Source organism: Rhinopithecus roxellana, chromosome 5, assembly GCF_007565055.1.
Source record: "Rhinopithecus roxellana isolate Shanxi Qingling chromosome 5, ASM756505v1, whole genome shotgun sequence".
Lineage (NCBI taxonomy): Eukaryota > Metazoa > Chordata > Mammalia > Primates > Cercopithecidae > Rhinopithecus > Rhinopithecus roxellana.
In genome coordinates, this window is record NC_044553.1 from 126,318,012 (window position 1) to 126,345,308 (window position 27,297).

The 27,297-nt window shown below is 41.7% G+C and overlaps 1 protein-coding gene across 1 annotated transcript in view; it reads left to right on the forward strand.

Moving 5' to 3' along the window:
* The window catches only part of LOC104661520 (E3 ubiquitin-protein ligase HERC2-like), a 228,152-nt gene that overhangs the window by 83,268 nt on the left and 117,587 nt on the right, over nt 1–27,297 (forward strand). Inside the window, 16 exon segments of the mRNA XM_030931658.1 lie at nt 1,177–1,361; nt 3,280–3,435; nt 4,102–4,287; nt 11,309–11,479; nt 11,864–11,967; nt 12,956–13,106; nt 15,825–16,039; nt 16,313–16,445; nt 16,553–16,680; nt 16,773–16,968; nt 19,756–19,889; nt 20,427–20,600; nt 20,678–20,814; nt 20,932–21,064; nt 21,066–21,084; nt 21,690–21,881. Coding sequence (XP_030787518.1) covers nt 1,177–1,361; nt 3,280–3,435; nt 4,102–4,287; nt 11,309–11,479; nt 11,864–11,967; nt 12,956–13,106; nt 15,825–16,039; nt 16,313–16,445; nt 16,553–16,680; nt 16,773–16,968; nt 19,756–19,889; nt 20,427–20,600; nt 20,678–20,814; nt 20,932–21,064; nt 21,066–21,084; nt 21,690–21,881 — 2,414 coding nt within the window.

Consider the following 27,297-nt stretch of genomic DNA (forward strand, 5'->3'; position numbering starts at 1 on the left):
TGAGGTGGGCGGATCACGAGGTCAGGAAATCGAGACCATCCTGGGTAACATAATGAAACCCTGTCTCTACTACAAAAGAAAAAAAAATACAAAAATTAGCTGGCCATGGTGGCGCATGCCTGTAATCCCAGCTACTCAGGAGGCTGAGGCAGGAGAATCGCTTGAACCCGGGAGGCAGAGGTTGCGGTGAGCTGAGATAGTGTCACTGCACTCCAGCCTGGTGACAAAGCTAGACTCCATCTCAAAAAAAAAAAAAGTTACTTTCCTTAAACACACAGAAAGTGTTATTTTCCTTTCATAACCTTGGTGGGTTGGCATTGCAGCCTCTGGTCCCACAGCCTGACACTCCCATTACCTGCACCATCTCTCCCTTGCTTCCTTGTCTTGTTCTCCTGCCCTTGTTTCTTGGTGTTCTGCTAAGGAACCAGAAACATTGACTGCTCTCCTAACTGTACCTTCTGGGAATGTATGTTTCTTCTCTTTTCTTCTCACCTACCAATGGCTCATGGCTCAAGTCACATCACAGTGTTGGAACTGGAGCCTCTTCTACTTTGTTGCTGCCATGCTCTTTGGGCACCTGCTTTGGTCTTCTTCCCGGACTCCCTGAGCCCTGAGTACCTGCTGCATGGCCCACCCCAGTGCTGCTTGCGAGTAAGGGCTCAAGGTGAACTTGCAAGGCAGATGCGGCAATGCAGGCGAGTCTTGTCTTGAAGAGTAGTATCACGTTTCTGTTTGAAATGCAGCTTTGGACAAAAAATAATGACGCTGTGTTTTTTCTTTCTAGAGGGTCAGACATTTCTATATTAGCCTCCTCAAGATTTTAAGTTTCGTTGTCTTAATGTTTACATTCCTTAGACATCGGGTATACAGAAGTATTCCTTTTGAAGCAAGATCCTCTGCAGTTTGGGCCACTGCACACAGCTCCGTAGGCGCACATTAGTGAGGCACGAAGGCATCATTATCTCTTTTGAGTCTTCTATGCCCTTCTGCTCCGTTTTGGCTGAGGTGGTGCTTATTGCAGATACACAGGACACATTTGGGGAGGGAAGCCAGCTGCACGTCATCTTCATGTATGATCTGTGTTTGTGATGTTAGTTTGTCATGATTTACCCCATCCCTTTTTCTTTTAAATATAAGAACTTGTTTAATTTTGTAATCCTCTTTTTTCCTGTGTAGAAACATTGCTTGTCAGACTGCGGCCAGATTGAAGGATGTTGCCCGTCGGATTTCATCATGTCTGGACTTCGAGCAACACAGTCGTGAAAGATCTGCTTCACTGGATTTGTTGCTGCGTTTTCAACGTTTGCTTATTAGTAAACTTTATCCAGGAGAAAGTATTGGTCAGACCTCAGGTATTTCTAGTAAGTTGCTTAAAATGTGAAAGTGTCTTGTACGTGATCGAGGGTTAATTTAGGCTTTTCGACGTGTCCATCCTATATGCCCAGATGTGTAGTTGTTATACTACTAAATGCACCAATTTTGAGGCTTCATTTTGCCTCCACTTTTTTGAGTCAGATCCTTCTGTGTTAGCCTCGTTAATATTTTAATTTTGTTGTCTTAATATTTAAATTTTTTAGACATCAGTAGTAGCATCCTGTAAGTTCAGTTTAGTCTTACAGAAGATTTATCAGGTTTGTTCCTTGTGCTGTGGAATGCTGGAGACTGGCATGATGTAGGAAGTAAACAGTGGCAGCCTATTCATATGTCACATGTGGGAGCCAGCTGGGTGGAATGGGAAGAATTGTTGGAGGAAGACTGGGTTTCAGTTACAGCTCTGCTTAATAGTTTAGACGTTAGACCAAGTCTGATGGGGCCAAAGACTTGGGATAATCCCTGAGGCAGCCTGTGAGGATCAAGAATAGAATGGTGTGTAAGTACTCAGTGCTGTGCACTGTCGAGGGAATGGTTCCCCTCCTCAAGCATCCAGGGCAGCGGCTGGCCCTCCATCATGAGACTTTCTGTCAAGGATGGAAGGGTCTGCTGTTTCCATTAGTATTTTTGTGGCTGTTTTTTTTTTTCCAAAGTAACTTAATTACCTTCTGAAGAGTTAGGCTCTTGTCAATAATGGAAACTTTCAGGTTTAGTAGATGAGTTGATAGCTTGAAAGAGAAAGAGGTGACCATCTTAAAGACAAAGTCACAAGGACTGAAAAGCTATTAAGAACCATGTAGGAGGCTGGGCGCGGTGGCTCACGCCTGTAATCCCAGCACTTTGGGAGGCCCAGGTGGGCGGATCACAAGGTCAGGAATTCAAGACCAGCCTGGCCAACATAGTGAAACCTCATCTCTACTAAAAATACAAAAAATTAGCTGGGTGTAGTGGCAGGTGCCTGTAGTCCCAGCTACTCTGAAGGCTGAGGCAGGAGAACTCCATCTCAAAAAAAAAAACCAAAAAACAAAAAAACCGAAAATAACCATGTAGGCAGAAAAACGGAAGTTTTTTTTTTTTTTTTTTTGAGACGGAGTTTTGCTCTCATTGGCCAGGCTACAGTGCAGTGGCACAGTCTTGGCTCACTGCAACTTCTACCTTCTGGTTTCAAGAGATTCTCCTGCCTCAGCCTCCCAAGTAGCTGGGATTACAGGCGCCTGCCACCATGCCCAGCTAATTTTTTTTTTTTTTTTTTTTTTTTTTTTTTTTTTTTAGTAGAGACAGGGTTTCACTGTGTTGGTCAGGCTGGTCTCAAACTGCTGACCTCGTGATCCACTCGCCTCGGTCTCCCAAAGTGCTGGGATTACAGGCGTGAGCCACTGCCCGACAAAACTGAAGATTTTATGGAGCAGAAAAGTGCCTAACTTTGTTTTCTGGGAATAATTTACAAGCTTTTAGGAAACATTTATGTACTAGATATAAAGTTTTAAAAATTTAGAGCTGGGCGTGGTGGTGCACGCCTATAGTTCTAACTACTCAGGAGGCTGACGCAGGAGGATCACTTGAGCCCAGGGGTTCGAGTCCAATCTGGGCAACATAGTGAGACCCCCGTCTGTAAAAAAAAAAAAAAAAAAAAAAAAAATCGTTAAATTAAATTATGACTTTAGTATTTATACACCCAAAATTTCTAGGTACTCTGTAGTGCAGGGTATAAAACTTGACATAAAAATACTGCCCCTCCAGTTACATGATATAGAAGGAGCCCAAAGACTAAGGGTTAACAGGCTCCTGTTTGAGAAATTTATTATGGGTAAAAGATGTATAGATGAGAGTAGCATCATGGAGCAGTTAGTTTGTTTACAGAGAAAAATTTTAATAGTGAAAATGAAAATTTCTCAATCCTTCTTCCAGGTCCAGAGCTAATGGGCGTTGGCTCCTTGCTGAAGAAGTACACAGCCCTTCTGTGCACGCACATTGGAGATATACTGCCTGTGGCAGCCAGCGTTGCTTCTACCAGCTGGCGGCACTTCGCAGAGGTGGCTTGCATTGTGGAAGGGGACTTTACAGGTACCTTTTGTTTCCTGCTTGTGTACCGTTTTAGGAGATAGGTGAAAGCTGAAGTGGCTTCTTTCCTGATCAGCCTGCCTGCATTTACTCTCTAAATTTTCTGGTCCTCCTGCCCTTTCACCTTTGTTTTTTTTTAGTTACTGACAGTTCTGTTGTTAAGCCAGCTGGTATGGGACTCATATCACTTTAAATATAATTGGTAATTTAGATTTATACTTCCATTATTGATACTTCAATAATGAGGTCAAAGATAATTGTCTAATTTTATTTTGACAGCATAATAAAAATTAGGTACCTCATTAAGGATCTCAAAAATTCTGATATTACCTGGTATGTTTTAACTTTTTGAGGTTTGAGCATTATTTTTTAGTGTTTTTTTCCTGATGATGAACATATCAATAAACATGTAATTTTCTGAATAGGAGACTCTAGTTCATAGTTCTGTGATTGAAATACAGTGTTTTGGAAAATATTTTTGTAATTTAAAGGGTTCTGTTTGATAGCTATACCAGTCTCGATATAAAATATAAGATAGTCCTGTAGAAATATGCTGAAGGACAAACATTTCTTATTTTGTGACTTAGCATAATTTAAACACAGAACAAGTTTACAAATAGCTTTTATAGGATAAATACTTATTTAAATCTTATTATTTCTTAAATGTAGGTGTTCTCCTTCCAGAACTAGTAGTTTCTATAGTGCTTCTGCTCAGTAAAAATGCTGGTCTCATGCAAGAGGCTGGAGCTGTACCTCTGCTGGGTGGCCTGTTGGAACATCTGGATCGGTTCAACCACCTGGCTCCAGGAAAGGAACGGGATGATCATGAAGAGTTAGCCTGGCCTGGCATAATGGGTACGGCGTCTTAAAGGACTTTTACTGAGGAAAGTTTTATTGTCCTTGGCTTACCTATTCTTGCTGTTCAATTTGAAGGCATACAAAGGAAGACCAATTATTTGCCATTTCTACTGATGGTAGTATAAGTGAAAAATGAAGATAATCCAAATCAGAAGAAATGTGGGTCATATATATATTACCCAAATATATGTGTGTGTGTGTGTGTGTGTCTGTGTATATATTATCTATCTGTCTGTCTGTCTGTCTGTCTATCTATCTATCTATCTATCTATCTATCTTTTTTTTTGACACTACATCTTGTTCTGTTGCCCAGGCTGGAGTGCAGTGTCATGATCTCAGCTCGCTGCAACCTCCGCCTCCGGGGCTCAAGTGATTCTCCTGCCTCAGCCTCCTGAGTAGCTGGGACCACAGGTGCATACCACCATGCCCAGCTTACTTTTGTATTTTCAGTGGAGACGGGGTTTCACCATGTTGTCCAGGATGGTCTCGAACTCCTGATCTCAAGGGATCCACCCGCGTCTGCCTCCCAAAGTGCTGGGATTACAGGAATGAGCCACTGTGCCTGACTATATTTGGGTTATATTTAAGGAAGGTTTTTCCATTAGTAATCCTTGTTAAGTACTGAAATGAAATTTTATGAAGTCCTGGTGCCTCCAGAAGGTGCTGTTGAGGTGGTTATCTGTGGTCCAGCTCAGGAGGCAGAGATTGATATGGGAAGACTCTCCAGAGTCCTCTGGTTGTTTGATGTTAGTGAGATGCGGAATTCCTGGAGTCACCTGAGCACTTCCTTACAGGCATTGCCTGTAGTGCATCCCAAATTGGAATGACACTTGTCTTCTCAATGTTTTGAGCTTTGGGTTTTTGAATCTAAGTCACCATGCTTTCTATGGTTCTAGCTTCCTGGACTCAGAATCAGTCAAAATCATGGTTAAACTTTGATTTATATGAAATCTCAAGCTGGGTGGGCTTTTTCTTCTTCTTGTGTTTTAGACCATCATCCCTCTAACATGGGAGCTTAAAACAAGAGGTAGCAGTTGTCCTGAGGAAAACAGCCCCAGGACATTGAACATGGTTTTTTTTTTTTTTTTAAACAGTCAGTACTGTCTTTTTTTTTTTTTTTTTTTTTTGAGATGGAGTCTCACCCTGTTGCCCAGGCAGGAGTGCAGTGGTGCGATCTGGGCTCACTGCAAGCTCTGCCTCCTGGGTTCATGCCATTCTCCTGCCTCAGCCTCCTGGTGGCTGGGATTACAGGCGCTCGCCACCATGCCCGGCTAATTTTTTGTATTTTTAGTAGAGACGGGGTTTCACCGTGTTAGCCAGGATGGTCTCGATCTCCTGACCTCGTGATCCACCCACCTCGGCCTCCCAAAGTGCTGGGATTACAGGCGTGAGCCACCGTGCTGGACCAACAGTCAGTACTTTCAGCACTGTTCTTCCCCTTTTGTTAAGGAGTGAGCTTACGTAGTCATATGTTATTTTGTCTCTCTACTGTCATACAGTTGAGGTGCATTCATTTGCTCAGATAAGCAACTTACTCACTGTAAAGCCTTTTGAAATTGTGATAAGTAACACATACACAAAAGTACCCAGTACATTCCTGTAATTGATCACAGAGAGAACCGAGTCACAGCCATTCAAGCCTTAGCCTGGATAATGTCAGGACCCTCCCAAACGCTGACTCATCTCTCTGAAAAGTGCCCTTCCCCCCAGGCTGTGTGGTCGTTGCCACCTTCCTTCTGATCATCTTATACTAAGTTCTCGTCCCTACCCAACATCATTTTAATTCTGTCTGTTCTTGGACTTCATATAAGTGGAATTAGACAGTATGTACCTTTTGGTTTCTGAGCCTCGCCCTGTTACTGAGTTCTTTCATTTTTATTGCCATATGTAGTATACTTTTGTTCGAATATACAACAACCTATTCATTCTACTTGTTGATGGAAATGTAAGTTGTTTCCAGGTTTAGGTTAAATTAATATGTTACCATATCCTTCCACCTAGGTGGGACTACAAGCATTCGCCACAGTGCCTGGCTAATTTTTCAATTTTTTGTAGAGACACGGTCTCCCTCTGTTGCCCAGGCTGATCTCAAACTCCTAGGCTCAAGTAATCCTCCCACTTTGGCCTCCCAAAGTGCTGACATAAGAGTCATGAGCCAGTGCTCCTGACAATATATTAACATTCTTACATCTGTTTCTTTAATCATGCTTTCTGTTTCTTGGTGGGACTCTTGGTTTGTAGAGGATGCCTTTAATACAGAATGCCAGTTTTCCACAGTGATTGTGCTGCTGCTCATCTCCACCGCAAAGTGAGAATCCTCGGTGTTCCACTTCTGTGCCAAGACCTAGCATTGCTGGCATTCCCTGTTTGAGCCATTCTGATGGGTGTCACTGGTATCTCATTGTGGTTTCAATTAGCATTTTCTAGATTAATAGTGAGGTTTCATACCTTTTCATATGTACATTAATCAGTTGGAAATTCTCTTTTGTGAACTGCCAATTCAAGTTTTGTGCCCATTTTTCTATCTGATTATCTTTTTTTCTTTTTAGTCATTCATATGAGTGTTTTTGTATATTTGGGATATGAACTTTTGGCTCTATTTCTCATGGAGCTTTTTCTCTCACTGAGGCCTGTGTAGTCACTTAAAAGTGTTTTCTGATGAACAGAAGTGATACTAGTGAAATCCAGTTTGTTAACTATTTTAATGGTTGTTCATTTTGTGCCTTAAGAAATCTTTTTCTTACCCAGATTTTCTTTCATGCCTTAAAGTTTTATTGTTTTATCTTTCATGTTAAGAGCTATAGTGCACGTGGACTTGATTTTTGTGCATGTTATGAGATAGGGGTCACATGTCACTTTTTTTCCACAGGCATTTTGTACATAGCGTCTTTGTGCCAGCACCTTTGGGTGAAAAGACTGTCCTTGGTCTCTCTTCTGGGGTGCTACCTTTGTCTGAACCAAGTGATTGTCTGTACTTGTGTCTGGTCTGATCTTGCAGCTTTTCCCCTAGTGACTTACTGCACTTGCTAGGACCAGTAGTGCATTGTGGAGTAGAAATGGTGACAGTGTGCCTCCTTGCCTTTTTCTTAGTAGCAGAGAAAAAGCTTTCAAGATTTCATGCACGAAGTATGATATTTGTTTTAGGAATTTCTTTGTAAGTACCTTTGACTCTTAAGGATACTTTCTTCTGTTTCTGCTTTGTGATGCAGTTTTAACTATGATTGGATGTTAAATTTCATCAGATGCTTTTCCTACATTACTTGATGATATAATTTTTTTTTTTCTATTAATGTATGAAGTACTGACTTGTCAAATGTTGACTCAGCCTTCCATTTCTGGAATAAAACTACTTTAATCTTAATATTGGTCATATGGATAGATATTTCTGGTCTTGGTCTGCTATTTTTAAAAGACAATTTTGCATCTTTATTTGTAATTTTTCTAGATTTTGCATGTCATTTTCCTTGTAATGTTTTCTGTGACCTGTAATTTTATTTTCTTGTAATGCCCTGCAGCTTACTGTTATTGTTATTGAAAACCACCACCTCTTTACTAACAAGGAAGCTATAATTCAGGAAGAGGATAGGTCCCACGCAACCTCTATTAGTTTCCATCTGTCTACCAGAGAACGTTAACTCATCGAGGGAAATACTGGCTGATGGATGTGATAGTAGGAAAATGTAATAGACATTCAGGTTTTGGTAACCAAAGTTGTGCTAGTCTTGTAGAGTGAGTAGGAGAATGTTCCTGCCTATTCTTTTCTTGGAAGGGTGTGTATAAGATTGGTAAAATTCGCCATTTAAGTGTACTGTTGAGTGGCATTAAGTACATTCACATTGTTTTACAGCCGTCACCACCTCTAATCTCTAGAACTTTTCATTTTTCTCAACCGAAATATGTATCCATTAAACACCAGTTTTCCCCAGCACCTGGCAACTACCATTCTACTTTCTGTCTCTGAATTTGACTACTCCAGGTACCTCATATACATGGAACCATACAGTGTCTATCCTTTTGGGATTGGCTTATTTCACTTAGCATGTCTTCAAGGTCTGTCTGTGTTGTGGGAAGTGTCTGAATGTCCTTCCATGTAAGGCGAAGTCATACTCTGTTGTGTGAATATGTCACATTCTCCATCCACCGGCTGGTGCCACTTGGGTTGTTTCCATCTTTTGGCTGTTGTGAATAATATTTTTATTATAATTAACAATTAACAATGCTGCCGTGAATATGGGTGTGTGTATCCATCTGCGTCCTTTCTTTTTTTTATTTTTATTTATTTTTTTTGAGACAGAGCCTTGCTCTGTCGCCAGGCTGGAGTGCAGTGGCGCGATCTCAGCTCACTGCAACCTCCATCTCCCGGGTTCAAGCAATTCCCCTGCCTCAGCCTCCCGAGTAGCCGGGACTACAGGCGTGCGCCACCTCGCCCGGCTAATTTTTTGTATTTTAGTAGAGCTGGGGTTTCACCATGTTGGCCAGGATGGTCTCGATCTCCTGACCTCGTGAGCCGCCCATCTCGGCCTCCCAGAGTGTTGGGATTATGGGCGTGAGCCACCGTGCCTGGCCTGCTTTTACTTCTTTTGGGTAGATAGCCAGAGGTAGAATTGGTAGATTATATGGTAATTTTATATTTAATTTTTTTGAGGAGCTGCCATAGTGTTTTTCAGAGTGGCTGCACCATTTTATGTTTCCATCAGTAGTGTGCAGGAGTTCCAGTTTCTCCACATCCTCACCAACACTTTTTTTTTTTTTAAATAGTAACCATCAATGGGTGTGAAGTGGTATCTCATTGTGGTTTTGTTTTGATTTGTATGTCCCTAATGATTAGTGATGTCAAGCATCTTTTCATGTGCTTATTGACCATTTGCATATCTTTTCTGGAGAAATGTCTATTCAAGTCTTTTGCCCGTGTTTTAATTGGGTTTTTGTCGTGTTGGGTTTTAGGAGTTCGTTATATATTCTGGATAGATATGATTTGCAATCTGTTTTGCATTCTTTGGGTTACCGTATCACTCTTGATAGCCTCCTTTGATGCACAGAAGTGCTCGATTTTGATTAAGTCCAACTTACCTGTATTTTCCTTTTGTTGCCTGTGCTGCTTTTGGTGTCCTATTGAAGACATCGTCACCAAATTCAGTGTCATGAAGTTTTTCCGCAGTGTTTTCTTTTAAGAATTTTATAGTTTTAGCACTTATTTTTAGGTCTCTGATCCATTTTGATTAGTTTTTGTGTGTGGCGTAAGGTAAGGGTCTACCTACCTTCTTTTACATGTGCGTGTCTGGATTTCCCAGTACCGTGCATTGAAAAGGCTCTTCTTTCCCCACTGAGTGGGCTTGGCTCCCATGTCAAAAATCTATGACCAAATACGTGAGGGATTGTTTTTGGGGGTCTCCATTCCGTTCCATATTTCTATGTGTTTGTCTGTTCCAGTGCCATACTCTTCTTTATTATTGCTTTCTTCTTTCTTAGGGTTTAATCTGCTATTTTTCTTGCTTTTTGAGAAGTGAATACTTATTAGCACAGTGATTTTTTGTAATGTTTATTATGAAAATTTTCTAACATAGATAAAAGTAGAAAAATAGTAAAATGAATCTAGCTTTAACAGGTGAATACGTTCCCCTCCCATACTTCTCTATATTGTTGATTGATTGGATTATTCTAAAGCATAACTGTCTTTATGCTTTAAGGCATTTTACATCTTAATGATAAGGATTTTTAGAAACATTTTAAGGCATTTTACATCTTAATGATAAGGATTTAAAGAAAACCCTACAATATCATTATCCTGTCTATTAGATTAACAGTGATCCCTTAATCTAACATGCAGTCCATATTACATTTTCCTGGACTATCTCAAAAATGCCTTTTTTAGGTGGTAATTTTGAATTAGGACCTGAGCATGTTCTGCGTATTGGCATTGGTTGATGTATGCTTCTAGTCTCTTTCTCCCAACAACATGGCTCCAGGCCCTCCTCTCCCTGTCTCTGATCATACTGTTTTCTTTTTCAAAGAAACAGGTTGGTTATTTTGGAGAACTTCACATTTTCTGAACTTGGTTGATTCTCATTCTAGACCATCATGTTCTTCTGTTAGGTACATTCATCTGCTGGTTAGATCTAGAGGTGTGGCTGGATTTGAATGCAGTCTCATTGGGTCGGTGTTATGTCTGGAGTCATGCAGCATACTTTCTGTTGGCTCAGGAGGCCCATAATGCTTGGTGGCTCCCCGCTTTAGTTCTGTGACGCTAGACCAGGGAATTCATGTGTTGCGTGTCCTCTATAAAATCCCCTACCAACCTTGTCCTCTGCTGTCTGGTTAGCAGGAGGTACCATTTGTACAGGAAGGACATGATCTAAGCTTGACTTCTTGAACTGCCACCTCCCTTTAACTATTTTTCATAATATTGAGTTGGTATCCTAGCACTTCCAACGGTGACCACCAGTCAGGTTTTCTTTTTTTGAGTATGTTTATGAACCAATAGACTTCTATTGATTTGGTGTTTCTTTTCTTTTTTAGCTTTTTCCCCCTAATATACACATTTAAAGGCATAAATGCCCTCAAGCATGCATTTAGTTGTATGTCACCAATTTTGATCTGCAGTATTTTTATTATCATTCATTGAACACATTTTCTAATTTCCATAGTCATTTTTTCTTAGAATTTTGGGTTACTTCTAAGTGAGCTTTGTAATTTTCAAATATGTGGATGAATATTTTTATTTATTTATTTTGGATGAATTTTTAAAAACCTATTTCTAATTTAACTGCATTGTCGTCAGCACACATGCTCTGTAAGTTTCTTTCTTTGAAATTTGTTGAGATTTGCTCTGTGGCCTGGCATGGCCAGATTTGATATTCATGCTGCCTGTGTGTGGTATTGGTTTCAGAGCCAGGTATGCATTTCTCTCATTGTGATTGTGGATTTGTTTATTTCTGCTTGAAGTTTTTTCACACAGTTTGTTCTTTTCATTTTACCTGTTGATTGATCAATGGACTGATTCTGGTTTCTGTATATACAGAGTCATTTTTTACAGGTCAGAACTGTAGAAATAATGAAGAAGTGACGCTTATACGCAAAGCTGATTTGGAGAACCATAATAAAGATGGAGGCTTCTGGACTGTGATTGACGGGAAAGTGTATGATATAAAGGACTTCCAGACGCAGTCGTTAACGGGAAATAGTATTCTTGGTGAGATTACACTTCTTATTTCGTGGTTAAAAGTTATAGCCTGTGTCATTTTAAGCAGAGTATTTGGCTTATAAATGATTTCTTTAGTTTTGTGCCAGCCCCCACATATTTTAATGCGTCTGTGGCTTTGGTGTCTGTCTTATCAACAAATTCGGCACATTTGAAGAATTTCCTATCATTATGCATTTTTTGTTTTAATACTTGGAACTCATTTCAAGTTCTGAGTTGGCCCAGGCAACCCTGGGAGACAGTGGGAGGTCATTATACTCTGGCAACCCTCACTTTTGAGTTAAGCGCCTAACTTATTTCCTGCTCACTGTTGCTCCTGTAGCTCTTCAGGCAAATTGAATTGAACTCACGTTGCCTTTTCCCTATTTGTTTCAGCTCAGTTTGCAGGGGAAGACCCAGTGGTAGCTTTGGAAGCTGCTTTGCAGTTTGAAGACACTCGGGAATCCATGCATGCATTTTGTGTTGGCCAATATCTGGAGGTGAGGCTATATGCCTTGAGTGACGCAGAGGATAGCAGGGGATACCCTCTGTGTGTTTGTGACAGGAATATTTGGATCCAGAAGTACTGATATATGTGTCTTTTGGGGGGCATTAGGGATAAATGTAAAGATCCTTTAGAAGTTTTGTCATAAATGAATTTAGATTTATTCATGTTAAGATCTGTGATGTATTGGTCTTGAAAGATTGTTTTTTAAATGATCAATTTGAGAAATATAGACAGTGTTCCACAAGAAAAGAGGTTAAACTTTGGTCTTATGTAGAAATTTGGAATGGCTTATCATCTTGCGGTATGTATGTTTTGGGAAGAACTATGCAGAAGTGTAATTCTTTGCAATAGAAATATGTCCTTCCTATGTATTCACGAACACATAGAATTTATATATTGGGATTAGCTTTCCAGATATCCGCAAGTAATAAAATGTATTAAATGCCATTAGGGCAAGGCTGAAAGCATTTTATGAAGGGGAGAATTAGCTTTGCTGTAAATGTCTTCTGTGACTGGAAAAGTTGAACTCTTGCTTTTTTCAGAGTTCGATTTTTGTTAGAATAAATTTCATTTCCTCACATGTGTGGTCACAGTCCACTAATACTTGTCATCGAATACTTGTCGTGTCATAGTTTTGTTGTTCTTTATGCATGTAACAATTCATTATATTTTCTGAAGCATGGTGTACAGTCACTTTGGAAACGGACTCCTAAGGAATATTCCAGCCAAATCATGTATCTGTGCTTTAGTTTTTCTACATAGGGCTGTGCAGTTGCTGCCTGCTTTCTAGGGCGTGTGGGTTTCTGTGGCATCTGCTGTTACTTGGGCACAGCAGCATCAACTCGTTACAGGATGGAGGGGCAGAACACCCAGAGCACCCTGGGCTCACATGGTGGTACAGCTGCAGGACAGAGCTGTCCTTTTAGTTTTATGTTTTTAATTCTGTTTCCTCAGATTGATGACGAAATTTATTTTTCCAGCCTGACCAAGAAGTTGTCACCATACCAGATCTGGGAAGTCTGTCTTCACCTCTGATAGACACAGAGAGGAATCTGGGCCTGCTTCTTGGATTACACGCCTCCTATTTAGCAATGAGCACCCCGCTGTCTCCTGTTGAGATTGAATGTGCCAGTAAGAAAATCTTTGCTGTTTGCTGATTAGCAGATTGTTTTTTTTTGAACTGTAAGTGCCATTAAGAGTGGGAGAGGGCCAGGCACAGTGGTTCTTGCCTGTAATCCCAGCACTTTGGGAGGTTGAGACAGGTGAATTGCTTGACGTCAAGAGTTTGAGACCAGCCTGGGCAACATGGCAAAACCCCATCTCTACAAAAAATACAAAAATTAGCCAGGCATGGTGGCGTGTACGTGTAGTCGCAGATACTCAAGAGGCTGAGGTAGGAGGATCGCTTGAGCCTTGGAGGTTGAGGCTGCAGTGAGTCATGATCATACCACTGCACTCCAGCCTGGGTGACACAGCAAGACTCTCTCTTTAAAAAAGTAGGAGATGGCCAGGTGGTGGCTCATGCCTGTGATCCCAGCAATTTGGGAGGCTGAGGCAGGTGGATAACCTGAGGTCAGGAGTTTGAGACCAGCCTGGTCAACGTGGTGAAATCCCATGTCTACTAAAAATGCAAAAATTAGCTGGGCATGGTAACAGGCGCCTGTAATCCCATTTACTCGGAAGGCTGAGGTAGGAGAATTGCTTGAACCCAGGAAACGGAGGTTATAATGAGCTGAGATCATGCCACTGCACTCCAGCCTGGGTGACAAGAGCGAGACTCCGTCTCAAAAAAAAAAAGAAAAAAAAGTGGGAGAGGAGGATTCAACACAGTTGATGATGATAAAAATAATAAGGATAGTCAGACTCAATCTGGTAGAAACAACTGTGAGTGGCTGTCATTTGCCCTTATGGTCTATTGCTGCAGAGGAAGCTAAGAAGTGTGCAGAAATGTCTACCCATCTACCCTGTGGTGGTCTCACATATTGCAGCCTCTGCCTGATGGGCGCAGCATGGCTTTTGTCTCCCTACATGCCCAGAAATTGCACAGAATGTGGATCAGCTGTCCTCTCACGGGACAGCATTCTATTTGAGGACTGCATTTTTACCAGACCAGGCTCAAGTCACTTATATTTCAGGATGGCAACCTTTGTAACCACCTAAAATAATAAGTTTCTTCCTGCCTCCTAAGATGGGTTTACATTTTTCTTCATGTAGTTGTGCATTTCCCATCTGTCTGTCTATCCGCCCGTGTGAGCAGCTTCTGTTGAGCAGTCGCCTGGTGCAGTTACCACGCTAGGTGTTCGGGCTGCAGGGATGGATAGGACACGCCTCCACTTTCAGCTGCTGCTTGTTGATGAGCCAGCATTCTAAGCCGGTCACGTTACAGGGTGGTGAGGGGTGAAATGGAGACATTCATACATGGTTCTGGGAGAAGAAAGGCTTCACACTGGCAGCAGTCCTGAAATTGCGTGAGGGAGCATTCTGGACAGAAAACGGGTGTCAAGGGCACTGCTGAGAGGAGCAGGGCTTTCCTGCTGCTTGTGAGAGTGGGTGTGGCAGAAGGCTGGTGGGGAAGGAGGATCTTGGTGCCCACACAGCCCCCCGCTGGGTGGACCTTTGTGCAGTGCTGGGTGCTGGGCTGCCTGTGGTGCCCTCTGAAGTGGCAGCTTCCCTCCCTCCTCCTCGAGGCTCGTTGCTTGCCAGAAGATGGGCTTTGCTTAAATTGGCAAGGAGGGCAGGGCTGGCGAGCTCCAGGGCAAAGGGTGCCACGGGCCCTGGCAGGTGGGTCCGATCCACAGGAGGATCAGAGGCTTATCTTGGAGCAGTAAGGAGGGGCTGTCCTGTGCTTAAAGAGGGGGCCAGGGAGAGTCGGCACTGGATTTGTGTTTCAGAAGAACGCATGTGGTGGGTTGGGGAATGATCCTGAGTGCTCTAAAATCTAAGTGTCCAGTAAAAGAACACTAAGTGCATTCCCACTTTGATGGCTTGGATTTGGAGCAGTATTTGATAACACAGATCGTTAATAGAGGTCTATAGTGGTGCATATACTAATTTTGTGTGTTTGTGCTGCTCCCTCAAGTTACCGTAGGCAGTTGTAATCAACATTTGCACTGGCTGATGCCATGCCTTGCACTACGCACAGGTCTCCTTTCCAGCCCATTAGCCCTCCCATCTCTAAGGATCTATCCTTCATTAAAGATTGTGTGTGTTAAATATTTTCTTCTTTTCATTCCTTTATAAGTGATCTAGGAATACATAGCCTACCCTGAGGATGTAATTCTTTGTAGAAACCCTTCAGATGTGCTGTTCCCTACCTGGATACTCAGCGTCTTGGTCTTATTCCCCATCTTAGCTCAGTTATTGCTTCCACAAGTCCCTTACTGACCCTCAGAACAGCAGTGGTCTGTCTTCCAGTCTCCCTGGTACCCCCACAGTCATCCGTTGCACACAGTTTCGGACTTGAAATCCTGTGATTAGTTGCGTCAGCGGTGCCCTTTGCTGCCCTCCCTGTTACAATGTGCAACTCAGTCTTCACACGGTATCTGTGGAACCCGGCAGCTGCAGGCAGAGCACAGGTATCCAGTGAATGTTGGGCTGGGACTACGATCCTGAGGTCCAGTGCCATGCCTGAGGCATGTGGAATCACTAGGAAGTGTGTTCACATAGATAGAGGAATTATAAGTCAAACTGTGTAAACATGTTAGGTGGAGCTCTTTCATATGAATGATGCTGAATTTCACCTTCTAAATTGAGTGATCAGTTGAGCATCTTTTTTTTTTCTTTTTTTTAGTATTTATTTTGAGTTGTGCACTTGAGTTACTCTTTCATGTTTGCGTGTGCATTTTCTAGAGTGGCTTCAGTCATCCATCTTCTCTGGAGGCCTGCAGACTAGCCAGATCCACTACAGCTACAATGAGGAGAAAGATGAGGACCACTGCAGCTCCCCAGGGGGCACACCTGCCAGCAAATCTCGACTCTGCTCCCACAGACGGGCCCTGGGGGACCATTCCCAGGCATTTCTGCAAGCCATTGCAGACAATAACATTCAGGATCACAACGTGAAGGTGAGCTAGGCCTCCCCCCACTGCCACCTCAGTGCTCTGTTTATCTGAGGACTTTGACATAGGAATACTTATGTGCTCTTTGGTTAACGTAGCACAGGCGTTGTTTCATGTATTATTTGGAGGGTTTTGAGGTGAGAACCTGATTCTGTTAACATGCTAGTGAGGCTTCAGAAGCATTACTGATTGCAAGTGCGTCAGAAGCTGTGGCATGTTTAAGATTTGTGAAGACTCTCTGGGCGGCCCTGAGGTTACCTCCAGCTGTTTCTGTTGCAGGACTTTTTGTGTCAAATAGAAAGGTACTGTAGGCAGTGCCATTTGACCACACCGATCACGTTTCCGCCTGAGCATCCCGTGGAAGAGGTCGGTCGCTTGCTGTTATGTTGCCTCTTAAAACATGAAGATTTAGGTATGGAGCTCAGTATCTGTGTGCTTCAGCTACACTGCAGATTCCTCGACTAACCTGCAGTATATATTCATTCCTTCCCTGCCCTTCTTTTAAATGTCTTTTTACAGGTCCTGTGGCATTATCTTTAGTTCATGCAGGTGCACTTGGTATTGAGCAAGTAAAGCACAGAACGTTGCCTAAGTCAGTGGTGGATGTTTGTAGAGTTGTCTACCAAGCAAAATGTTCGCTCATTAAGGTGACAGATTTTAATTCTTCTTACTCTGTGCCTTGCAGACAGTGGCTGAAATATTTGTAGTTAAAGTTGTCTTTTCCTGGTTAACTTTGCAGACTCATCAAGAACAGGGCCGTTCTTACAAGGAGGTCTGCGCCCCTGTCATCGAGCGTTTGAGATTCCTCTTTAATGAATTGAGACCTGCTGTTTGTAATGACCTCTCTATAATGTCTAAGTTTAAATTGTTAAGTTCTTTGCCCCGTTGGAGGAGGATAGCTCAGAAGATAATTCGAGAACGAAGGAAAAAGAGAGGTAAGAATGTAAAAGGACAGAAGATACTGTTAGAGCGTGTGCTTCACCCTGCCTCGTTGGATCTGTGATTTCAGAGTGAAGTTTCTCTGCTGTTGATTCCATGTGACGTTTCTACCTGCTGCCATCATTTTTATGTATAGTTATGATTAAATGCAGAAATCTCGCTTATTTTTCCAAGAGATCAATGGGGCAGTTTAGGAATTCAGTGTGGTATGATTTGGTTACTAGTAAATTGATGTTGAAAACCTAAATAATCTTTTTTTTTTTTTTTTTTTTTTTTTGAGGCGGAGTCTCGCTCTGTCGCCCGGACTGGAGTGCAGTGGCCGGATCTCAGCTCACTGCAAGCTCCGCCTCCCGGGTTCACGCCATTCTCCTGCCTCAGCCTCCCAAAACCTAAATAATCTTTACTAAATTGATGGGGACAAGGAAGTATTTTTATTTTATTAGTTGTCTTGGTGATGAGATATAATGGGAACATTTAAACTTACTGCCATTCTTCTAAAGAAATGTTCTTTGTTGGGAAATATTGAGTATTCTGATACATGGAGAATTAGAAAGGGAAGCTAAAAGAGTTACTGACATTTTCCTGGAAGTGGCTTTGTAAGGGTACAGAAAGGTCTTGTTGCATTAAATCCAAATTTGAGTAAAAATGCTTAGAAATTATAAAATAGTTTAGAATTTAGTCACTTGTGATTATAAGTAAACGACAGAAGTTTCTGATTATATTCTTTTTTTTTTCTTTTGAGACGGAGTCTTGCTCTGTCGCCAGGCTGGAGTGCAGTGGCCGGATCTCAGCTCACTGCAACCTCCGCCTCCCAGGTTCAAGCGATTCCCCTGCCTCAGCCTTCCAAGTAGCTGGGATTATAGGCAAGTGCCACCACGCCCAGCTAATTTTTGTGTTTTAGTAGAGACAGGATTTCACCATGTTGGCCGAGATGGTCTTGATCTCCTGACCTCATGATGTGCCTGCCTCGGCCTTCCAAAGTGCTGGGATTACAGGCGTGAGCCATCGCGCCTGGCCTCTGATCGTATTCTTATGACTTATACTGATTTACTCTCAAACCTGCTTATTGAACAGTATTAATTACTGAGTTTCTGATGGGCATTTTGAACAATAAGCTTATGAAAGACTGAAGTGTTTTAGAAGCCATCTAAGTTGATTGTTCCTGAACAAACCCTACACCATAACAGCCTGTTTGCATCCAGTGAGTGCTCCGGATCAGGCAGTCACAGCAGTCACGCTGCTGCGATTCCTTTAATCCAGGCACGCAGGAACTCAGCCCGGCCCCAGAGATAGGCATGTCTCAGCATGAGGGAGAGAGACTCCACCATTTGCCATCTCATATCCATGGGTTCTGAGCCCACACTGTCACTTTTAGAGTTTCTTGTGGGTTTATAGATTTATTGTGTGTTGTTTCAAGCTGTTTTTCTTTTTTTTTTGGAAATTAAGTAACTTATAAAGATTAAGTGATTAATATTCCTGTTGCTGTGTCAGGGATCCCCGAGCCCTGTCTCAGGCTTGATGATTCACTAAAAGGACTCAGAAGAGCTGTTACACTCACAGCTGTGGTTTTTTACTGCAAAAAGGATACAGATTAAGATTAGCAAAGGGAAGGGTACATGGAGGGAAGTCCAGAGAAAACTAGGCACAAGCTTTTGGTGTTTCTCCCCAGTGGCGTCGTTTGGATGTGCTTCGCTCTCCCAGCAACAGTGTGTCACATCATGTGTGAAGAGTTGTTAACCAGGCCAGCGCACCTGAGCCTTGAGTCTAGAGTTTTTATTGGGGGCCAGTCACAAGCGCAGGCAGTGCACATGTGACTGACCTCAATTACTTAGACTCTGGTGCCTCAGCACAAAAACAGGTGGTCCCTCCCGAGTCACATCATTAGCATAATCTACCTGCCTGACTACTGCCACAAGGTCCTGGGTGTCAGGTATACCAAAAAACTTACCAGGCAGGATGTTCCAAGCACTCAGAGCTCAGCTCCTAGAAGAAGGACCAATCCCGAAGGGACAGACCTTCCTTGGGAATTTGCAGGGCTTGAGCAACCCCAGCCTGCTATGTTAGCTCTTTACTGCCCAGGTGTATTATCATGTTGCTTATTTTTTATATTGTATGCTGAGGAGATTTAGACCAAAAATTTTAAAAGAGATAAAATATAGGGAGGAAATTCCACATATCACAATGAATTCAATTGGTTTAGTTACATACTAACAGAACCACTGAACTGGACCAGGGTGGACAAGCCAGGAACTGTGGGCCAAATTCCACCTCTTGTTTGCTTTGTGTTGGCCAAGTACTAAGACCTTTTTTTTTTCCCCAGTTTGAAATTGTTTTTTAAAAATTAGAAGAAGTATATTATTTTTGACACATGAAAATTACATCAAGTTAAAATTGTAGCACCATAAATAAAGTGTTATGGGAGCACAGCCACACCTATTGTTTTATTTGTGGTTACTTTTTGTGCTACAGCAGCAGAGTTGAGTATTTGCAATAGATTGCATGGCCTGAAAGACTCAAGTGTTCACTCTCCGGCACTTGAAGAGCTCGCTGGCCGCTGGGCTTCCCCGGCTTCGGGGCTTCTTCCCTTGTCGCACTCTCAGTTTGTCTTTTTGTTCTGCCGTGGTGATCATTTCACTTTTGTGGTTTGAGCATTGCAATTTATAATGTTGTTCACATGTTTATTTGAATGAAATATTTGTCCTTCATGCAAATCTAAATATTTCTTAATTTAAAATTATATTTAAGTGTATCATTTTTATAGAAAATGATGTTTTAAAATACAGTTCCTAAGAAGCCAGAATCTACGGATGATGAAGAAAAAATTGGAAACGAAGAGAGTGATTTAGAAGAAGCTTGCATTTTGCCTCATAGTCCAATAAATGTGGACAAGAGACCCATTGCAATTAAATCACCCAAGGTGCAGTATTTTCTGTGATTCTGAGGTTAGCTGAATAGAGTCATAGCACGTAGCAAAGGAATCCCCAAGTCTTGTACCTCTGTACCTGAACATCTGGAGGGAGGAACGGGTTAGAAATACGGCCCCAGAGATGCTTCATGAACTTGACTTATGATGTCCTGGTCAGAGCTGTAGCTGGAGAAGGGTTTCCTTTTATTTTTGGTACTAGATTGTGTCATTAATTATTCACCATTCATTCCTTAACTATATTCTTTGTTCCAGAAACAGTGCTGGGCACTGTGGTTATTAATATGAACCATAACTTAATTTTGTATGCCAAGCTAGCCTGTTCCAACATATATTAGTATAGAGATTATAAATTCACTTATAAGTATATTTATAGCATAGTTTTAAAACCATGTATTACTTACTAAATTTAACATATTTTAACCAATTTAAACCTGTGAGCATTATTTATATTTTACTTGAATAACTTTTAGAGCACAGTTTAATATTAAATAGGATAGACTAATGATGAAAATTGTTTTCCTTTGTTAGGACAAATGGCAGCCACTGTTGAGTACTGTTACAGGTGTTCACAAATACAAGTGGTTGAAGCAGAATGTTCAGGGTCTTTATCCGCAGTCTCCACTCCTCAGTACAATTGCTGAATTTGCCCTTAAAGAAGAGCCAGTGGATGTGGAAAAAATGAGAAAGTGCCTACTAAAACAGGTAAAATTTGAAGAGAAATGCTTCTGTGCATTGGGTAATGTATATAACACTTAACTGTATGCATTGATATTTTGTAGTTGGAGAGAGCAGAGGTTCGCCTGGAAGGGATAGATACAATTTTAAAACTGGCAAGCAAGAATTTCTTACTTCCATCTGTGCAGTACGCGATGTTTTGTGGATGGCAAAGACTTATTCCTGAGGGAATCGATATAGGGTAAAATGTTATCCTATTTTTTTCATAATTAAGGAAGCTGTGGCAACAAAATGTTGTTCTGTAGTAGTTAGAAGTCTGGCAGTGTCCCGAGTCAAATTCTTTATCTTTATTTGAAAGGGAACCTCTTACTGATTGTTTAAAGGATGTTGATTTGATCCCCCCTTTTAATCGGATGCTGCTGGAAGTCACCTTTGGCAAGCTGTATGCTTGGGCTGTTCAGAACATTCGAAATGTTTTGATGGATGCCAGCTGCCAAATTTAAAGAGCTTGGTAAGTCAACAATTGCATCAATGTTATTTTATATTTTGGCTTTAATTATGTGTTGTGGAAACTTGCAAATGCCAATTTTTGGTTTTGAGAAGACTTTAATAACTTTGTACTTTGTACTTATATTTCAGCTTTCTCAGATTTTAAACAAAACTTTAAAATTTAGCAGGAGACACAATGTTGAAGTACTCTAGTATAACATTTTTACATTTTGACATTTTTGTGTGTATCACCACATACCCTAAAGTGTCTGTGTCCTATATTAATATTATTTCCTGGATAGTTTGAGCATCTACAGAGAGTTGATTGGATTGGTTTTGTGGATGAAAAGCGGGACATAACTTTCATATTTGAAATGGAAGGAATGGAATAGGGCACCGGGGTATTCAGAGAGCAACATGCTAAGTCCTGTAGACAGATGGAACAACCTGTGCTTGGAGTGCAGGGGATAGGCTCATCGTGCAGCAAGACAGAGCTGCCCACTCTGTGGAAATCCACTGAAAAATAATCAGATGTTTAAAGTAATCGCCAGTGCTTTCTGCATTACGTTTATTCTTGTATCTCGTATCCATGCACAAGAAATGTAAGTAGGTGCCAATGCTTATTAGGTATCCAGCCGGTTCCCCTGCAAACCATTACCAATGAGAACCCGTCAGGACCGAGCCTGGGGACCATCCCACAAGCCCGCTTCCTCCTGGTGATGCTCAGCATGCTCACCCTGCAGCACGGCGCAAACAACCTCGACCTCCTGCTCAATTCCGGCACACTGGCCCTCACGCAGACGGCACTGCGCCTGATTGGTAGGTCTGCACCGGCTTGAGAGCCTTTGGGAAAACATCAAGATTTTGCTTTGATTTCTTTTTTTTTTTTAAACTTTTTGTAAATTATGGTAAGACACAAATAGCAGAAAGTGTACCATTTTAACGTCGCAGTTCAGCGGCATTAAATACATCCACACTTTTCTAGAGTCACCACCGTCTAGTTGTAGAACTTTTTCATCACTATGAATGCACCCCATTTAGCAATCAGTCCTGATTCCCCTGCCCTCCAGCCTCTGGGAGTCACAAATCTGCTTTCTCTGTCTATGGATTTGCATATCCTGGATATTTCATATAAATGGAATCATACCAGTTGTGGCCTTTGTGTCTGGGTTATTTCATATCAGTACTTTATTTTTATTGCTGAAAAAGATTTCCTTGTATGAATATATAACATTTTGTTTATTCATTTATCTGTTGATGGACATTTGGTTGGTTTTGCCTTTTGACTTTTGTGAATAGTGCTGCTAGGAACATTTATATACAAATACTTGTTTGAACACATGTTTCTAGTTCTTTTGATTAGACGCCTAGGACTGGAATTACAGGGTCATATGGTACAACTATGTGTAACTTACTAAGAAACTACCAAACTTTTCCACAGTGTGATATCATTTTACATTCCCACCACCAGTGGACAGGATTCCAGGGTTCCAGGGTTCCAGTTTCTCTACTTCCCTGCCAACACCAACACTATTTTTTTGGGATTTCTTTTTTTTTTTTTTTGGATTAAGACCATCCTAGTGGGTGTGAAGTAGCATCTCATTGTGATTTTGATCTGCATTTCACTGATGATGAATGATATTGAGCTTCTTTACATGTTTGCGCTTGTTGGCCTTTGTATATCTTCTTTGGAGAAGTGTCTATTCAAGTCCCTTTCTCCTTATTTTTTATTTTATTTTTTTGAGACAGAGTCTCACTGTGTCGCCCAGGCTGGAGTGCGGTGGCACAATCTTGGCTCACTGCAACCTCCACCTCCCAGGTTCAAGTGATTCTCATGCCTCAGCCTCCCAAGTAGCTGGGATTATAGTCACACACCACCACACCTGGCTAATTTTTGTATTTTTAGTAGAGATGGGGTTTCGCCGTGTTGGCCAGGCTGGTCTCGAACTCATGACCTCGGGTGATCGGCCCGCCTCGGCCTCCCAAAGTGCTGGGATTACAGGCCTGAGCCACCGCACCCAGCTCCTTTGTCCTTTTTAAATAGGGTTGTTTGTCATCTTTTGTTGTACCAATACATGCACTATATAAGTGCACCAAACATTTAAAGAAGAATTAATACCAGTCCTCAGACTCTTTAAAAATTTTGTGTATCCTAGACCTTCACAGATCTGTAGACCTTTATCAGATATATAATTTGAGGATATTTTCTCCTGTTCTCTGGATTGTATTTCCTTTGATACAGAAGTTTTTTATTTTGATGAAGTTCAGTTTATCTGTTTTTCTTTTGTCATCTGTGCTTTTGATATCATATCCAAAAAGCCATTTCCAAATACAAGATTGATGAAGATTATCCTCATGTTTTCTTCTGTAAGTTTTATAGTTTTAGCTCTTATATTTAGATCGTTGGTCCATTTTTAGGTAATTTTTTTTACACCGTGTGAGGGAAGAGTCTAACCTTTTTCTTTTGATTATCTGATTGTTTCCATACCACTTGTTGAGGACTGTTCTTCCCTGAAGTTCTCGGTACCCTTGGCAAAAATCAGTTGGCTGTAGGTATTTAGATTTACTTCTGGACTCTCAATTACATGATCACATTCTATATGTCGATAATTATGTGGGTACCACACTGTTTTGAACATCGTAGTTTTGTACTGTTTTAGCATTGAGAAGTGTGTTTTCTTTCTCAAGATTATTTTGGCTTCTTTGGGTCCCTTGCATTTTCATATGAACATCAAGGCTGGCTTTTCCATATCTGCAAAAAAGACCATTGGGATTTTTGCTAGGGACTGAATCTGTAGATTCTTTTGGGGAATAGTGCCATCTTAGCAATGTTAACATCCATTCTCTGAACGTGGAATGTCTTTCCATGTATTTCTGTCCTCTTTAATTTCTTTCAGCAATATTTTATTGTTTTACAGTTATCAGGGTAGTAATGGCCTCATAGAATGAACTAGGTAGTGTTCCCATGTATTCTGTTTTTAGAAGAGTTTGAGGATTGGTGTCAATTTTGCTTTAAACGTTTGGTAGAGTTGACCAGCTAAGCTTTACTTTGTTGAAAGATATTTGATTACTGATTCAATCTCTTCACTGGTTATGGGTCTTTTCAGGTTTTCTATTTCTTCTGGAGTCAGTTCAGGTAATTTATGTTTCTAGGAATTTGTTCATTTTATCTAGGCTATTTTATTTGTTGGCATACAGTTGTTCACAGTGTTATTTTACAATCTTTTTTATTTTTATGTTGGTAGTGCTGTCTCCACTTACATTTCTGATGTTAGTTATTTGCATCTTCTCTCTTTTTTTCTTTCTTTTTTTTTTTTTTTGAGATGGAGTCTCGCTCTGTCACCAGGCTGGAGTGCAGTGGCGCCGTCTCGGCTCACTGCAACCTCCGCCTCCTGGATTCAAGCGATTCTCCTGCCTCAGCCTCCCGAGTAACTGGGACTACAGGTGCGCACCACCACAGCCAGCTAATTTTTTTGTATTTTTAGTGGAGATGGGGTTTTACCATGTTAACCAGGATGGTCTCGATCTCTTGACCTCATGATCCGCCCACCTCAGCTTCCCAAAGCGCTGTAAGCCACCTCGCCTGGCCTCTCTTTTTCTTAATTTAGCTAAAAGTTTGTCAGTTTCTTTGTTCTTGCCAGAAACTGAACTTTTGGTTTTGTTGATTATTTTTCTATTCTTCATTTCATTTATGGCTGCTCTAATCTCTATTGTTTCCTTCTTTCTGCTTCGTATGTTTTTGTTTTTGTTTTGAGACAGGGTCTTACTTTGTCCCTCAGGCTGAAGTACAGTGGCGCAGTCATGGCTTACTGCAGCCTCAACCTCCTGGGCTCAAGTTATCCACCTGCCTCAGCCTCCCAAAGTGCTGGGATTACAGATGTGAGGCACCACATCTGGCCCAACTTTGGTTTTTATTGTGTTCTTATTTTTTTAGTTCTTCCAGATGCAGAGTTAAGTTATTGATTTGAGATTGTCTTTTGTAAATGCAGACTTTTATAGTATAATTGCCCCACTTAGCCCTGCTTTTGGTGCAGCACAGAAGTTTTGGTGTGTTGTGTTTTCATTCATCTCATAGTGTTTTCTAATTTCCCTTGTGATTTCTTCTTTGACCCACTGATTGTTTACTGTGTGTTGTTTAATTTTCATATACTTGTGAATTTTCCACTTTTCCTTTTGTTATTAATTTCTCATCATTTCATTTGGAGAAGGTAATCTGTATGATTTTAGTCTGTTTAAATTTGAGACTTTGTGGCCTGACATATGGTCTGGTCAGTCTAAGAGACTGTTCTGTGGTATACTTGAGAAGAATGTGTATTCTGCTCTTTTTGGTGAAATGTTCTGTATATGTCTATTAGATCTGATTGGTTTATGGTGGTGGTCTTTGGCTAAAATCCGAGGTGCTGCAGAGCCAGTTGTCAAAGTCAAAGCGAAAAAGCAAGGTTTTCCCAGGCTCTTTTTATCACATCAGTCTTAGAGTTCACATTAATCCATTCAAAAATATGTATCAGGCCAGGCTGTAATCCTAGCACTTGGGGAGGCTGAGGCAGGTGGATTGCTTGAGCTCAGGAGTTTGAGAGCAACTTGGGCAATGTGGCGAAACCCTGTCTCTACAAAAAAATGTGAAAATTAGCTGGGCATAGTGGTGTGTGCTTGTGGTCCCAGCTGCCTGGGAGGCTGAGGTGGGAGGATTGCTTGAGCCAGGGAGGCAGAGGTTGCAGTCAGCGGAGATCAAGCCACTGCACCCCAGCCTGGGTGACAGAGTGAAATCCTGTCTTGGGGGTGGGGGGAATCGCTCTATCGATCTGTCTGTCTCTGTCTCTCTCTCTCTCTATATATATATTTTTAATTTATATATTTATATGTTGTATTATGTCAAATATATATTTTAATATGTGAATTACAGCTAGCTGAAAAGAATAATCTAGTAAGAGTTATATCTGATTTCTTTTTTTTTTTTTTTTTTTTTGAGGCGGAGTCTCGCTGTGTCACCCAGGCTGGAGTGCAGTGGCCGGATCTCAGCTCACTGCAAGCTCCGCCTCCCGGGTTTACGCCATTCTCCTGCCTCAGCCTCCCGAACAGCTGGGACTACAGGCGCCCGCCACCTCGCCCGGCTAGTTTTTTGTGTTTTTTAGTAGAGACGGGGTTTCACCATGTTAGCCAGGATGGTCTCGATCTCCTGACCTCGTGATCCGCCCGTCTCGGCCTCCCAAAGTGCGCATATAATATTTTATACTAACTTAATGTATACATCCACATGTAACAGCCACAAAACATAAAGCTATGTAAAATAAAAATTTCCCCCAGTTTTGGTTGCAAATTTCTTCAAGCCGCTAGCAGTCTTTACAGAGTTAACAGTATAACTGCGCAGGGGATCCTGGGAGATCCGCCTGTAATGCAACTCCTGTCCCTTCCTTGGGACCCATTCTTGGGGCCCCCAAAGTAGCAGCTAGGCTAAAGGAAAGGCTGTTTCCCCTGCTAGTTTGTGTAAAGTTTTGCTCCAGTCCTGGGAATTGAATATCCTTTTTTACTCTCACAGGAGAGAGAAACAAACTTTTTACATTTTTTGGTCAACCCAAGCCCACCTTTGGGACTGTTTGGATCTTTTTCCCTCCTACCCGGAGGAGAAAACTAAAACCAAGGGAGTTACCAGGACCGCACTCCTACTCCCTCTTTAGCAAGTGGGAAAAGGGGGATTAAAAATCTAGCGTACTTTCCTAGGGTTAGATCTCCCATTTTCAAATCCATTGGTAAGGTTTTCTTCTTTCAGGTGACAGCAGATCAGCTTCTGTTTCATGCTGTGGATGACTCTGTGGCCATCCAGGGCACCAGTTGTCAGGGGTCTTCAAGACCACCCCCAGGTTTGATGGTTGGCCAGCAGGACTCACAAGACTCAGCATGTAGTTGTACTCAGGGCTCAGTTTATTACAGTGAAGGGACACAGAGCAAAATCATGAAGAGGGACATGGGTAAAGTCCAGAGGAAAGCAGGTACAAGCTTCCACAGGAGCCACACAGGATGAGCTTAACTGCCCTGGCACCGAGCTATGTCAGGTGCTGTCTGCCGGGAAACTGGGTAGAGACTCCAGGCCCAGGGTTTCCATCAAGGCTGATCACACGGGCACCCCCTGTCTGGCGCATACCAAGTTCCATACCAAGGAAAGCACGTTTCAGCACAGACCATGTTGTCTGTACAGACAGTTGAGGCACAGCAAACCACACCTACCACCTAGGGAATG